The following is a 15,354-nucleotide window of genomic DNA, read 5'->3' as shown; positions in this document are numbered from 1 at the left end:
AAGATTCAATAAACTATTTGTAAAAAAAAAAAAAAAAGGAAGGCTCATATAAGAGTCATAAAATTTGGGCCAGAGCTACTTCTCAGCACATCTGCCACACCTTTCCTGTCTATGGAGTAGCTCGGCAAACCTGATTTGCTGAGCCTTTACCAGACCCCTTACAATGGACAGTTACTGAAAGGCAAGAAGGGCAGAACAAGTAGATTTTTTTATAAATCTACTTTTTTATTTCTTATAAAGGAGGAAATGTTCAATTCATCCAACAAGAGTCTACTCTCTCTTAGGTTCTGGGTCAGATGGCATTTTAGAGGGAGAGTCAGGCATTAATGAAATAAAACACAAATGTATGAAATCGCAGCCTGTGATAATATGCCATGTAAAAGAGATATGGTATAAAATGAGAATTAAATGGGGAGTTTCACCTGGTCTGGGAATCAAGAATCTTCTTCTTTTACACCATCTTGAAATAATGTATTTAAATTCTAAGAGAGGAAGATCCCTTTAGCAAAGTATAACATCATTACACTGAAGGACAAATTCAAGTTACCAAACTATTAAGTTTTATTTTCATAGATTTTTACTTTTATTACCTAGACTTAATATTTCAGGTATTATATCCTTTGTCATTTTAATGTGCTTTGTTTGCCTTGAAGTCCACCAAATAATATTACAAGTTATAACTAGGTCTTTTTTTGTTGTTAGCATTTGCCTACCGTGGTTTTACCCTTTGTAACCTTTGAATGCCTGTGTTTTAAGGGGTCTTTCATATAGCGGCTAGCTGGGTTTTATTTTATGGCCCAATCTGAGAGCGCTCTTCAACAAAAGAGGTGAGGGGCGCCTGAGTAGCTCCATCAGTTAAGCATCCGACTTCAGCTCAGATCATGATCTCACTACTTGCTAGTTCGAGCCCCGCGTCGGACTCGGTCTCAGCCTAGAGCCTGCTTCAGATTCTGTCTCCATCTCTCTGCCTGCTGGGACTCTGTGTGTCTGTCTTTCTCAAATTAAAAAAAAAAAAAATTTAATGTTAAAAAATTTTTAAACAAAATAGGTGAGTTCAAGTTTATTGGCATAACAGACGTAATCGGTGTGGAGCCTCGCTCAGATCGACCTTCATGAGAGCCCCTTGCAGGGAGCGCAGCTGGGTCACCAATGCCCCCTGCCACTCCATAGTGTTCCCATGAAGCCATGGCTCTCCCAGCCCGCTCCCAGCCAGTGACGGAGTACCCACAGCGGGGTACTAGAGTCAGGCCAGGCAGGCTCCTCCTGGCTCACATGAAATTCCAGTAACTGGCTCAGACACACGCACAGCCCGGCTGAGACTCTCACAACTGTGCTGAAGCTCTTCCTATGCAATCCCTCCTTGCCCCCACTTTCCTGCATGTCAGATGCATTATGGGAGAAAGACTCTCTGCCTGCCCGCACCTCCTTTGTCCTTCCCACACAGTTGCTCAGGTAGATTGTTTATGTGTCCAACCCTGTGATGGTGTCTGCTTCTGAGGGGACCCCAGCTGACACACGTGGACCTAATACTGTAATGCTGTATTTTCTGATTTTAGTGCTTTCTTGCTTTACCATCTCTGGCTGTATGGACTGCCCTGTTGTCTCGCTCTGCTGTTCTCATTTATATGTTCTTTCTCATAGTGGGAAGAGTATAGCCTGCTTTAATTTTTCTGGTGTTTACCTTTATAATTTGATATGAAATACTCACATCTCTGTTCATGGGATGTAAATGTGTGGACTGTAGGCCGGAAGCAGACTACATGCAGAGCTGCTCCAGACTCCGGACATGGGTATATTTATTCAGATTTCATAATCCACCATTGTGAACCCCTAGCAAGGATTCTTGGGCATCTGGAAGCTGTATTTCAGATTGTTGGGGAGTATGTTTCTAACTTCTGTCATGTTTCCTGCTGCTGTCCTTTGTCAGAACAGTTGGCTTTCCTTACTCTGCTCTAGTCCTTGCCTTACTGGCAGACAGTATCTAATGATCCTCTTTATAAATGATGAGGGTATTTGGGGTGCCTCGGTGGCTCAGTTGGTTAGGCATCCGACTTCAGCTCAGGTCATGATCTCACCGTTCGTGGGTTTGAGCCCCGTGTCAGGCTCTGGGCTGATAGCTTGTAGCCTGCCTCGGATTCTGTGTCTCTCTCTCTCTGCCCCTCCTCAATTCAAGCTCTGTCTATCTGTCTCTCTCTCAAAAAATAAAATACACATTAAAAAATAAATATTTTTTTAAATACACACTCAGTACTTCTCCCCACTGATCCAGTGAGGATCCTGCATTTCATTAGTTACAAAATTCTTTTTAGTTCATCTAGTGATTCTTTTTTTAGTTTAAAAACAAATATTTAAGGGGCACCTGGTGGCTCAGTCGGTTAAGCCTCCTACTCTTGATTTTAGGTCAGGTCAGGATCTCATGGTCTGTGAGATCGAGCCCCATGACAGGCTCTGCACTGACAGTGTGGAATCTGCTTGGGATTCTCTCACCTCATCTCTCTGCATCCTCCCCCCACCCCACCCCCCACCAACCGCTTGCTTCTCTCCCTACCCTTCTCTCAGAATAAATAAATAAAGATTTTAAAAAATGTGTGTATATGTTCTGAAGGAGGGAACAGGAAGGGTATGAAGGGCATGTGTATTAAACTTTCTTGTCTTTCTTGGTAGAAAATGAGGAGATAGAACAGATAAACTGAGTAACCAGAACAGGACTTTCTGTATGTTTCTGTGGATACATCAATATGTAGAGTCTTACATATATATATTTTTTAAAAATACTACTGTCTTTTCAAGAAGGGTTAATGGATAATATAGCTCCTAAGTTCATTCATATCCATAAGTGAATTCCTAGGACTAAATGATGACCTGGCTTTGAACAATATTCTTTCCCCCAGGATTTATGGTTATTGTTCTTTCTTCTTGAATTGAATTCCACTCTAGAGAACTTTGTCCCTTATTTGCTACTTGCTTCTTTCCCTACCACACACCTGAAGCATTCTGTTTTTTGGTTCTGAAATAATTTCCCCTGCTTGTGTAGACGCTCCCAGATAACTGATCTGTTTATCCATTGTTGTACACCCCGTGCCAACAACAGTCTGGGTTAGAGTTGGCGTCAATAAAGCATTCGTGAACAGGCGATTATCGACCTGTTAAGACATTATTCAGCCATTCAGAATGATCCATCTGAATACTACAAATAGTGTCTGATGTAATGTTTATGACAAACGGAGTATGAAGTGACATATGTGTTATGACTGAAACTATGTAAAAATATGTCTGCAGGTGATAGGCTGCAAAATTATACGCAAACACAAAAATGGGCTATGCATTCCGTTTCCAATGTTCCCTGCTTAAAACTACCTAAGGCTATTCATTCTTTTCCCCTCAAGAATTAGTAACATTTTAAAGGAAAATATTAAATTTATTTTATTTTGGACATGTTACAAGTTAGTTTAAGTTCTTTGAGGGTAAGCGCTGTGTTGCTTTTTGTGGACGATTGTGCCCCAGCATCTAAAGCAGGAACTTGTCTTGTTTGGGCCCTTAGTCTCAGACAATCTGGAGGGTGTGCAAGGATTAGGTATCTGTGAATAGCAAATTTGTTAAATTGCTTCATAAATATAGTTCTTTTTATTTATATTTAATTTCTAGTTTATATTCCTAAAATAATTCAGAAAGCAAATCTCTTTTTGGTTGTTGTTTTGTTACAAAGTCAAGCTTACTCGGAAGTAGCATTAACAGAGCCTTTAACCAAATAACCACAGAACATGTTAAACTGGTTTCTAAAGCTTAACCTCTTCTATTAGAGTTTATTGGAAGCCAGAAAAACGTGGCCTTTCCTCTTCAGCCTATTTTGAAATTCAATTACTCTGAAATGCCGGTTCTGTTAACAATTGAAAAAAAACAATTAGATGGGTGATGTCTCCCATCCAGTGAGGAATTCAGACTCCTATGGAGAGCAGCCAGAGATGAGAGCAGAGTAGGATAGGATGTCAAAGAAATCTGGATAGAACATCTTCAGAAATAATGTATTTGTGCCTGAGGTATTTTGTTATGATCTAATGCAGGGTCGCCCATGGGCCAAGTTGGCCATGACCATTTATGCATTGTCTATGGCTGCATTCCTGCTTTAAGGCAAAGTTGAGTGATTGTAAAAGTGACCAATGACCCACAGAGCTGAAAATATTTACTACCTGGGTCTTTATAGAAAAAGTTTGCCAACTTGGCCTGATGTCATAAACAAAATACCCAAATCCAACTTGGGAGCACAGATTTTAGAGTCATATCTAGATTTGAAGTCACCTCCATTGCCTCCTAGCTATGTGACCTCTGGTAATTAATTACCTAGTCTCTCAGAGCCTCAGTTTCACATGTGTAAAATGATCATAGTCTGTCAGGCAGTGCTCTGCAGAGCCATATTGAGCCTGAGGCAAAAGAAAAAAACTATACATATACTCATCAAAATAGCTTCCCAGATTTTGAACCAAGTAGGAAAAGTTTGTAAAAGCGCTATAGTCAGTCAAAAAACAAGCTATTAAATAAAACTATTTTTATTTAAAATTTTGATTTTTTTGTCATTGGCTTATTGCATAGATTCTTTCTTTCAAAGATATTACATTAAAATATGAGTTATGCCAAAAAAGTATCACTTATGCATACCATTTGTTAGGCACTGTGAGAATGCATTATTAATGATATATTATTATTTGCAGTAAAATAACACTTAAATATTAAAATAGCATTTGCATATTGCATTAAAATATCATGAAAGATAAAAATTTTTATGTCTTTAAAATCATAAATATAATTTATCTTATTGAGTTTGGGTGCCCCTTATCCCCTTAAATTTTGCACTTGGTGAGTGCCTCACTGACTTCACCCTAATCCCCGCCCTGTGGTCAGTATTATTGTGAGAAATAGGTATAATGTGAAGAAATAGGTTTAGCTAATAGCTAAACCATTAGCTGCAGGGTGCCTGGGTGGGTCAGTCAGTTAAGTGTCCAACTCTTGATTTCTGTCAGGTCATGACATCAGGGTCAGTCATGAGATAGAGCCCAGGTCAGAGAGCCTGCTTGGGATTGGAATTCTTGGAATTCTCTCTTTCCCTCTAGCTCTCTCTCTCTCTCTCTCAAAAAAAAAAAAAAAAAAAAAAAAAAAAGAAAGAGAGAAAGAAAGGAAAAGAAAAAAAAAAAGAAAAGAAAAATTATAATAAATAAAGCAAGCATTCACTGGTGCACAGTAAATGCTTAAAAATTAATAGTTGTTGATGATGTGGAAGATGAGTTGGATTAATAGTTGCAGGGGTCAAGGGCAGTCCTCTCCAACATGGGCTACTTGGCAAGAAAATTATTTTGAGTTAAAAAGCAATAAAAATGCAGCAGATTCGGGAAAAGCTCTTTACTTCCCCCTCAACTGCCTAAAAAGAATTTCAATAACCTGTTCCAGGAAGAGAGCTATAACCAAAGATGACTACCTTGTTAGTAGGTAACATAAGTAGGTGCCCTCAACAGGGAGGAACGTACAAGGGCCTCTTTGATCTAAGTCCTTTCTGTCCCATTGTTTCTGAGTGGCCCAGCAAACAGTCACCAAACATTTACTTTTTCATTTTCCTGTGAATTAATTTCTTCCCTTTGGAGTCCCAGACCCATACCTGCTTCTCCTCTGTTCAGAATGACATATATACCTCATTTTATCTGACTGTCGTTTGGAATCTCCATGTCTGTGAAGATTCCCCATAGGTACTAAATTAAATTTGATTTTCTTTCTTTCTTTTTTAAGTTTATTTATTTATTTTGAGAGAGAGAGAGAGAGAGAGAGAGAGAATGTGAGTGGGGGAGGGGCAGAGAGAGAGGGAGACAAGGAGAATCCCAAGCAGGTTCCCTGAGGCCAGTGCGCAGAGCCTTACATGGGGCTCCAACCCATGAAACCGTGAGATCATGACCCAAGCCAAAATCAAGAAAGAGTCAGACGCTTAAGTGACTGAGCCACCCAGGCACCACTAAATTTGACTTTCTTCTGTTTATGTCTCATGTCAATCTGATTCTTGGTCTGGCTAGAAGCACCTTAAAAGAGACAGGAAATTCCTGCTCCCCAAGATAGTACTGATCTTAAAGGGTTGTTGTGAAGGTTAAATAAAATAATATAAATAAATTGTTTAGCATGGGATTTGATAGAAAGCAACTGCTCAGTAAGTACTAATTACTTTCCTTCCATCATTTTGGAAGGATTTTGGAAAAGGGAAGTATGTTATCTGGTACACAGGACAGTGCTCTACCAAGCTGGAGAACTGGGTTTGGTTTTGGCTCTGTCATTAACAAGACAAAACAAATTATTTGGGCCATCCTTTTTCTCATACTGAGAGATTGGTTACTCATTCCTTAGAGATTTAGCTAATCTCTTGCATTCCTTTTGGACACAAACTTCTAAGATCCTCAAGCTAACTGGTTTGAAAGGACATGAGGCATCTATTTAGGACAACAAATTTCCAGGGCAGGCTTACTGGCCAAAGACAACCCAAATCTAAAAAAATTAATATAGCAAGAAATTAAAATATTTCTTTTAGGGGCGCCTGGGTGGCTTAGTCGGTTAAGCGTCTGACTTTCGCTTAGGTCATGATCTCGCGGTTCGTGGGTTCGGGCCCCGCGTCGGGCTCTGTGCTGACTGCCAGCTCAGAGACTGGAGGCTGTTTCAGTCTGTGACCCCCTCTCTCTCTGACCCTCCCCTGCTCGCGCTGTCTCTCTCTCTCTCTCCTAGAAATAAATAAAACATTAAAAAAATATATATATATATTTCTTTTAATTTTAAATAAAAGATCTGAAAATAATCATACTGTACTCTTGGAATTAAAATGTTGACCAAATAGATGTTTTGTCACCTTTACGTTAAGCTGGCTTTCTTTGTCTTATTAAATATCCTTTAGTTAACATTCATGGTTCTGTATTATGATAGGAAAAGGTAGGTAGGATTCAGTAGGCAGAGGGAAAAGATTAGAACCTGAGGTCCCTGGGTGGGGGAAAATCATGTATTTTGGAACAATGCTGGGAGTATCTGACCACAGCAAACCCCCTCAGGCATAAGGTTCCTCTTAAGAATATAACAGACACCATCTACTCCCCCTCAGATTCCCTTCAGGAATTTGACTAAAGACCTAACTAAAAATAAGTAGTAGACCATACAACTTATGACCCACAAGGAATGATATGCCTATAGACAACTCTTCATACAATAGAAACGAGCCAATCAGGAATGGACAACCCGGCACCTAGAGCTGGACCTGAGAAGGAACGAGGGGGAAGGGATGGGAGGGCTAATCAGAACTTAATAAAACAAGGACCCTTGCCTATAGTCATGGGCATTTCAAATGCACCCTCTCTGTAAAGAGAACTTTCATACTATTCTTTCCTTTTGATATTATATTCTAATAAACTTTTGCCTTACTGCTTATCTTGTGTCCACCTCTTCTTCAAAACAGCTATTCAATGAACCCCGGGTACTGAGGTAAAAAAATTGTGCAACAATATGCTACAATAAGGATGAGTCTTGAAAACATTATAAGTGAAAGAAGCTAGCCGCAAAAGACCATTCACAGGAAATCTCCAGAATAGGGAGATCTGTAGAGACAGGAAGTAGATCAGTGATGGCTAAGGGCTGGGAGATGAGGGGAGATGGGGACACAGGGGTGCAATAACTAAAGGGTACTAGCTTCCTTTTGGAGGCCATGAAAATGTTCTAAAATTGACTGATGATAGTTGTGTGTATCTGTGACTACAGTAAAAGCCGTTGAACTATACACTTTAAGTGGGTGAATTACATGTATGTGAATTATATCTCAAAACAACTGTTTTAAGAAATGGTTCCGGGGGCACCTGGTTGGTTCAGTCAGTTAAGCGTCCGACTTCAACTCAGGTCATGATCTAATGGTTCTTGGGTTCGAGCCCCATGTCTGGCTCTGTGCTGACAGCTCAGAGCCTGGAGCCTGTCCTCAGATTCTGTGACTCCCTCTCTCTCTGACCCTCCCCTGCTCACAGTCTCTCTCTCACTCTCTCAAAAATAAATAAAACATTAAAAAATTTAAAAAAAAAGAAATGGTTCCTATAATTTCCAACTTTTCAGAGTGAAAAGATGAAAAGTCTTTTGGAGGGGCGCCTGGGTGGCTTAGTCGGTTAAGCGTCCGACTTTCCCTTAGGTCATGATCTCGCGGTTCGTGGGTTCGAGCCCCACGTCGGGCTCTGTGCTGACTGCCAGCTCAGAGCCTGGAGCCTGTTTCAGAGGCTGTCATTCCTTCTCTCTCTGACCCTCTCCTGCTCACGCTGTCTCTCTCTCTCTCCTAGAAATAAAAAAATTAAAAAAAAGTCTTTTGGAGATAACTGGGCAGTAGTTTCGCTTTTTCTGTCAACATCAAAAAAAGCTTCTTTTTATTTCCCCCTGGAGACTGAGTGATGGACCTCCATTTCATACCACTGAAGGTTAAACAAAGCCCCCACTTCAGTCTGCCTTTGTGAGGAGGGTTTGTAGCTGTTCCTGTGCAAAATAAACAACTCTTATTCTCAGGCTTAGGAACTACTTACAGCTGTTGTTTTATCTTTGCCAGAGAAAACTGTGTTGGATAGACAAAATGCCCTCTGGATTGGAAGGACATCTCCAACCTTTTAACCACCGATCACATTTTATTTAGGATACAATGGAGAAAACAGACATCTGTTTCCCTGGATTGACCTATTTCATGAGTCCCAGTTGGAGACAAAAGTGTGATTCCCTCAGACTGATCACTGACAACCCCACTCCCTTTCTGATGAAGTTTCCAAGGGATACTTTTGCTTTATGTTCAGGGGGCCTACTGCCCTGAAGCAAAATGAAGTTGGCCACACCGTCCAGGTGTCACACACAGTTCTAGCTTTTTAGTTTCTACCTGCTTTTGGAATGGATTTCAGTTCCCACATTTCTGACTGGCAGAAAACTTCTACAAAAAGCAGAGGCAAAAAAAAAAAAAAAAAAAAAAAGCAGAGGTTCTGATAAATATCCAAAGAATTGTCAGTGAAAAGAGACGATGGAGTTATAGACAGAAATAACCCACTGATGAAGCAATTGTGAGTATGGGCAAGGGGAGAGAAAGGTCTGACATTCTATGAGAATCAATAAGCACAGGTAGGTTCATACTAAGCCTCTCAATGTGGCTGGGTCAACTGATTAAAAAGGAAAGTATCAGTTTCTCTTAGACTTATGGTTGAGGAATTGTAGACCACTAACCAAATCCAAGAGATGGGTGTGACATTCCACCTAACTTAATCTTGATGTTTAGTATATAATCAGGAAGTGAAACAAGTGTGGGCCTGACTCACACTTCTTTTAATTCGAGTTTTGGGTCCCAGGGCTTGCTCAAATGATCATTTCTCTTACACCCAAACATGATACAGATGTGCTAATAACTTCTTTAGAATACAGGTCCACAGTCAAATACACTGACTTGATGTTTCCTGAAGATATTTAACTGAGGCCAAGATTACGGGATACACGGTCAAGGATTCTGCATTCCGGGCAATAGATGTTAGTCAGTGTCGGGGACACAGCTCAACACATGTTAATAGATGAAGCCAGCATGTTTCCAGCAACCTACACTACAGCACATTTTAATGCTTGCCTAAAAACACTGTTCTGAAGTAATTTCTAAAAGTCCCAGAAATAAAAATCCCTTTAGGCCATAACTACAGTGGAGAGATCAGAATATGAGTTGGACTACTATGTTTTAAAGAAGTAGAAGGGGGAAAGGGGAGCAATATCTGGCTACCATGAATTCTATTTAATTTTTAAAATCTGGAAAGTAAATCAGTTTATATATATATATATATATATATATATATATATATAGTTACACAGAGGACCACTCTTAATTTGGCATTAAAAACGTGTTCTGGGGCACCTGGGTGGCTCAGTTTGTTAAGCATCTGACTCTTGTTTCAGCTCAGGTCATGACCTCATGGTTGGTGAGTTTGAGTCTTGTATCAGGCTCCATGTTCTGCACCAGATGGTGAAGTGTAGGGCCCAAGGACAAGCTGCCCCCAAACAGCCCACTTTGGCATGAAGATTATCTTGAGGGGGGGTCTGGGTGTCTCAGTCGGTTAAGCATCCAACTTCAGCTCAGTCATGATCTCATGTTTGTGGGTTCAAGCCCCGTGTCAGGCTCTGTGCTGACAGCTCAGAGCCTGGAGCCTGCTTTAGATTCTGTGTCTCCTCTCTCTCTGCCCCTCCCCTATTCATGCTCGGTTTCTCTCTGTCTCAATAATAAATAAAATAAAATAAAAATTTTTTAAAAATAACAAATTAAAAAAAAAAAGATTATCTTGAGATACAAAACAATTAAAACCCAGCAGATTCAGGAAAAGCTCTTTACCTCCCTCTCAATTGCCTAAAAAGATTAAGATAGAAGAACTACTCCAGGAAGACAGCTATCATTCTGAACTAGGTGTGGCAGAGAGGGAGGAGCCTAGCTAGGCCACTTTGATCAAAGTTCTCTGTCCTGAGGCGCCTGGGAGGTTCAGTAGGTTAAGTGTGAAACTCTTGATTTTTTGAAGGTCAGGATCTCACAATCTCGTGGTCGGTTGGTCGGTTGGTCGGTTGCTCATGAGATGGAACTCTGCATTCGGCTCCGCACTCGGTATGAAGCCTGCTAAAGATTCTTTCCCTTTCCCTCACACTCCTTGTCTCAAAATGAAATAAAATTAAAAAATAAAATAAATAAATAAATAAAATAAGATTCTCTATGTCCCATTGTTTCTGAGTGGTCCAGCAAACATGGTTACCAAATGCTTACTCTTTTTCATTTTCCTGCTAATTCATTTCCCGTGAATTCATTTCCTGTGAATTCATTCCTAGACCTCTACCTTCTCCTTAGCTGAGAATGACAGATATACTTCATTTTGCCTGACTGTCTTTGGAATGTCTGTGTGTATTTCCTGTAGGTATTAAATTAAATTTGATTTTTCTCCTATTAATCTGTCTCATGTCAATTTGATTCTTAGACCAGCTAGAAGCATCTTGAAGGGGACAGTAAATTCTTGCCCCCCAACAGAAACATTTACCTAGCTGGCTAGGTCTAAACCTGGTGGAGTATCTCCTTTGTTTTTTACCCCGACAACTATAAGCAAGAAGTATATGGGCAAAATGCCCTCTTATAGGACATTTCTACTTTTAACCACCAGCATAATTTCTTTAGAATACAACAGAGAAAACAAATGAGATACTAGATGTCCTTCCTCACTTTCTTCTCTTAATCATGTGCATAAATATACACATTCACACTCCACCCCCTCACTTACCTTTGCCTCCCTTTCAGAGAAGGGGTCTCTCTTCTGTCTCTGTCTCTGCCACTTTCTTTTCCTGTCTCTCAGTTTCTGTCTCTCTGTCTCTCTGTCTCTCTCACACACACACATATGCGCGCGCGCGCGCACACACACACACACACACACGCACCAAAAAAGGAGTTATAAATTATCTGGAGAGGATTTCAAATCTGAGGAAATAATACTCTGTTTTTGGTTTTAAGCTAGTTCCTCTAGGCAAATATCTATGTAGCTTTATACAAACTGCCATATGCCAAAATATTGATAGAAGAGTAACTTTAAAATAAATGTATGACAACAGCCTTAATTTAGAAAAAGAATTATTAACTTTGTTCCTTGGACCACCTGCTGCTGAAAAACTAGAGGGTTTGTTAGAAGAAATGCAGATTTTAAGATCTTACCCCAGACCCACTGAGTCTTCCCAGGTGATTCTGGTGCACACTAGAGCTTGCTAGCCATTGCTTTATTCACTGGTAAAATTACAGCAAATATTCCTACCATGATATCACAAAGGTTAGAGCAAAACAAAGATTTCCAAAACTAAATGACCTGTATTCTCTGCATTTCAGAATCACATCTTAATACTTGTTGATATTTGGACCGCAAGCTAAAGAAGGAAAAACAAAAAGTCGATGTATTTGTGATGAATACTTTCTGCTATCAGGTGCCTATTATTCAAACCCTCTCCCCTGGAAGTTGCAAGTTCATGGTTTTGCAGATACTGAGAAGTCTAAATTTAGTTTACAGCTATAATTATATTTTTTCCTTCTAGCTACAGAAGTTTATTGTGGTGTGTCTCTCCTTAGATTCTGTCATTGAGCAGTGAGTCTTCTAGAATCATTTAAAAGAAGACTTTGCTGATGAGATAATGTTAAGTAAAAAGAGGTCACAAAAACATTAAGTTCCAACTTTGTGTGTAGAGATACATAATGCGAGACTCAAAGAAAGTACCCAAAGAAAGTCACCATCAGACTTCTGTGTCAGGGTTAGCTCCACTGTCCTAAAACTATCTTTAAATTTATGTTCTTTTTTAAATTTAAAAATTATTATAAACACACACTTTAATATGCTGACTGCTGGGGCGCCTGGGTGGCTTAGTCGGTTGAGCGTCCGACTTTCGCTTAGGTCATGATCTCGCGGTTCGTGGGTTTGAGCCCCGCGTCGGGCTCTGTGCTGACTGCCAGCTCAGAGCCTGGAGCCTATTTCAGAGCCTGTGTCTTCCTCTCTCTCTGACCCTCCCCTGCTCACGCTGTCTCTCTCTCTCTCTCTCTCCTAGAAATAAATAAAAATATTTTAAAAAAATATGCTGACTGCTCAGTGAAAAATATCATTAGCATAATTTTTATCTTACTATTAAATCAGCTTCAAAAGCACAAATTGAGAAAAATTTCTTTATAAGCTTGAAAGCCTAATACAGCCATTTTAATTTTTCCATTTGCCTCCTCAACTTTACTTACAGGCATACATACATGATTTTAACATAACTGTTATCTTAGTTGACATACAAATTTGAATTCTGTTTTGTCTACTTGGCATTATTTTATAAACACGTATGCACATTTCTGCATAGCTTCAGAATTATTTTAAAGGCTACATTTTTTAAAAAGCTGATACCTTATCAGTATATAGAAACATTTCTGCTGTATCTAGTTTCAAGTTATTATAAATAATATGGTTAGAATCATCTTCCTAGATGAATTTTTTCTTTTATTTTCTTATTTTTTAAAGTTTTATTTATTTAAGTAATCTACATTCAATGTAGGGCTTGAACTCACAACCCGAGATCAAGACTCACATGGTCTTCTAACTGAGCCAGCCAGGCGCCCCAAATTTTCTTCTGTCAAAAGATTTCTTTAGAATAAATTCTCAGCAATGGTTTTAGTAGTTCAAATGGCATAAACATTTTTATGGATACTGTATGTAACATATTTCCCTTAAAAAAAACTGTACCAATTTTTTACCACAAACTATGTGAAAAAGAACTAGATTCCTAAGAAAGTGGAGAAGTGTTGAGTTTTCTTTTTAAAAAGCGTTTCACTTTAGGGACACTTTAGAGCCTGGGTGGTTCAGTCCGGTGAGCGTCCCACTCTTGATTTCAGCTCAGGTCAGGATCCCAGGGTTGTGAAGCCTGCCTGGGATTCTCAATCTCTCTCTCTCTCTCTCTCCCCCCACCTTTCCCTCTCTCCCTCTCCTCTCCTCTCCTGCTCTCTCTCCTTCATGCTGTCTCAAAAATAAATAAATTAAATTAAAATTAAAAAGCATTTCACTTTATTTTTGTTACCTTGCTATGTACATTAATATTTTATTTATTTATTTAGTAATTTCTACACTAAACGTGGGGCTCAAACTCATGACCCAGAATCAAGAGTTGCGTGCCCTTCCAACTGATCCAGCCAGGCCCCCCTGTACAATACCGTTTTAATTTTTATTCATTATGATTAATAATTTTTAAGTTATCAATATGCTAGGCACCATTCCAAGAGGTTTACATAATAAAACCATGTTTTCCTAAAAGTTAATTTAAATAAACCCTCAGTGTATGAAAGCTTATAAAAACCTATCCTCTATGTATTAGGTATTAAATAAATAAAAAGTTTAAGTAAAATTTAAAATTTCTAGAACATAAATGATCTTATTTCATAGAGGTGGAAAGATACAGAAAACTTAACTATGAAAGAAAATAACTTTTAGAGTTCCCAGCACATTTATTTTTTGTACCTGAGAAGAACCAAGTTAATTCAAAAGAATAATAATTTCTTTTATTAGTGAAAAAAAATTTTCAGGATTAGAAAGCTCATTTAATCCGTATCTTCCTTCTTTCACAATGACTAAATATGATTCAAAAAGTCCACTGAAGGAAGTGGGCTGATCAAATGCAAAGTGACAATATTACTAATAACATTTTTTAAATAATTAAGAAAACCATTTACTAAATGACCTACCTGATTTCACGAAGCAGATCAAACCGATGAAGAAGTATAATCTCAGCATATGGAAAGTGGAGAGAGTGTGTGTCACATTCACAAGAATGATTTCCTACGCAGAGCCTTAGAGTTTCCACTGAGGGCTTTGCTAAGAGGGAGCTCAGATAACTAAACCAGAGGTGCTGTGACAACAGGAAGTTCCCGAGGGACTGCAAGGCGGGTCCCAACCCTTTAAGGATATTTGACTCCTCCTCGTTTCAGTGGAAAGTCGAGTCCGTTTCTACCTTACTCAATTTTATGCATACCTTTTTTTTTAAATTTTATGCATATCTTAATATTATAATGTGTATTTGCAGAATGACGAGTTCAAAATAGTTTCATTCTTTGTGGGCGGTTTATTAGTCGCTTGGCTTGGTGTGTTGAAATCAAGTGTGAGCTGAGATATTTGCCTCCCTGTTCTTGTGAATGAAACAAATCAATGAGTATTCTTTTGGCCGGTGTCCACAAAACTACTTTTTATGTTAATTCACACACGCACTCCTCATAAGGCAGTCTTTATATTTTGTTAAGAAAATTTCATTAAGTCCATTCATGTATCTGTATTTGTCCAAATACGCTTCAGGTTAAAGGAACCTTTTTATGGCATTATACATATTTTTATTTCCTCCTATCCAGAACCTAGCTCTCCCTCTCCCTTGCCTCCTACTTTTTAAAGGAAAAGTAAATACAAAAGCTTTAAATAGAGAGCTCTGCCAGAATCTATCCACTTCAGTGTTGGAAGTAACTAAGCTTGTGTTCCCCTGGCTATGAGGTCATTTAATTCCCTTACTGGTGGAAGCCCCTGTAGCACTCACTCAAGCCTGTAGGAGGGGAGCTGAAACATACATTTATAAAGAAAAACATTAACAATGTACAGAATACATTGTCATCCAGGACATCAGGCAAAAGCCACTAGTCATTTAGCATTGTCTACCTGAAATACACATTTATGAAGCAAAAGTATCTCCCATATAAGTCTATCGGTTTTGTGTGTCTGCATCCCATTCAAATAGCAGGGGATTCCTTGCAGGAAGTAAGATTCCAGCAATGCTTCCCAAAGA

The 15,354-nt window shown here is 39.1% G+C and overlaps 1 protein-coding gene across 3 annotated transcripts in view; it reads right to left on the bottom strand.

Annotated features, from left to right (window-relative positions):
- LIPH (lipase H) overlaps positions 1-14,407 on the bottom strand; it is a 51,179-nt gene extending 36,772 nt beyond the window's left edge. For all 3 annotated transcript variants that reach the window (XM_077754555.1, XM_077754556.1, XM_077754557.1), the window contains exon 1: positions 14,273-14,407. In XM_077754555.1, coding sequence (XP_077610681.1) covers positions 14,273-14,321 — 49 coding nt within the window. In that variant the 5' untranslated portion in view covers positions 14,322-14,407. The remainder of the gene's footprint in view (positions 1-14,272) is intronic.
- Between the last annotated feature and the right edge of the window lie 947 nt (positions 14,408-15,354).

This window comes from Crocuta crocuta, unplaced genomic scaffold, assembly GCF_008692635.1.
Source record: "Crocuta crocuta isolate KB4526 unplaced genomic scaffold, BGI_CrCroc_1.0 scaffold70, whole genome shotgun sequence".
Lineage (NCBI taxonomy): Eukaryota > Metazoa > Chordata > Mammalia > Carnivora > Hyaenidae > Crocuta > Crocuta crocuta.
Note: the sequence above shows the minus strand (reverse complement) of the source record. Positions and strands in the feature narration are given on the sequence as shown.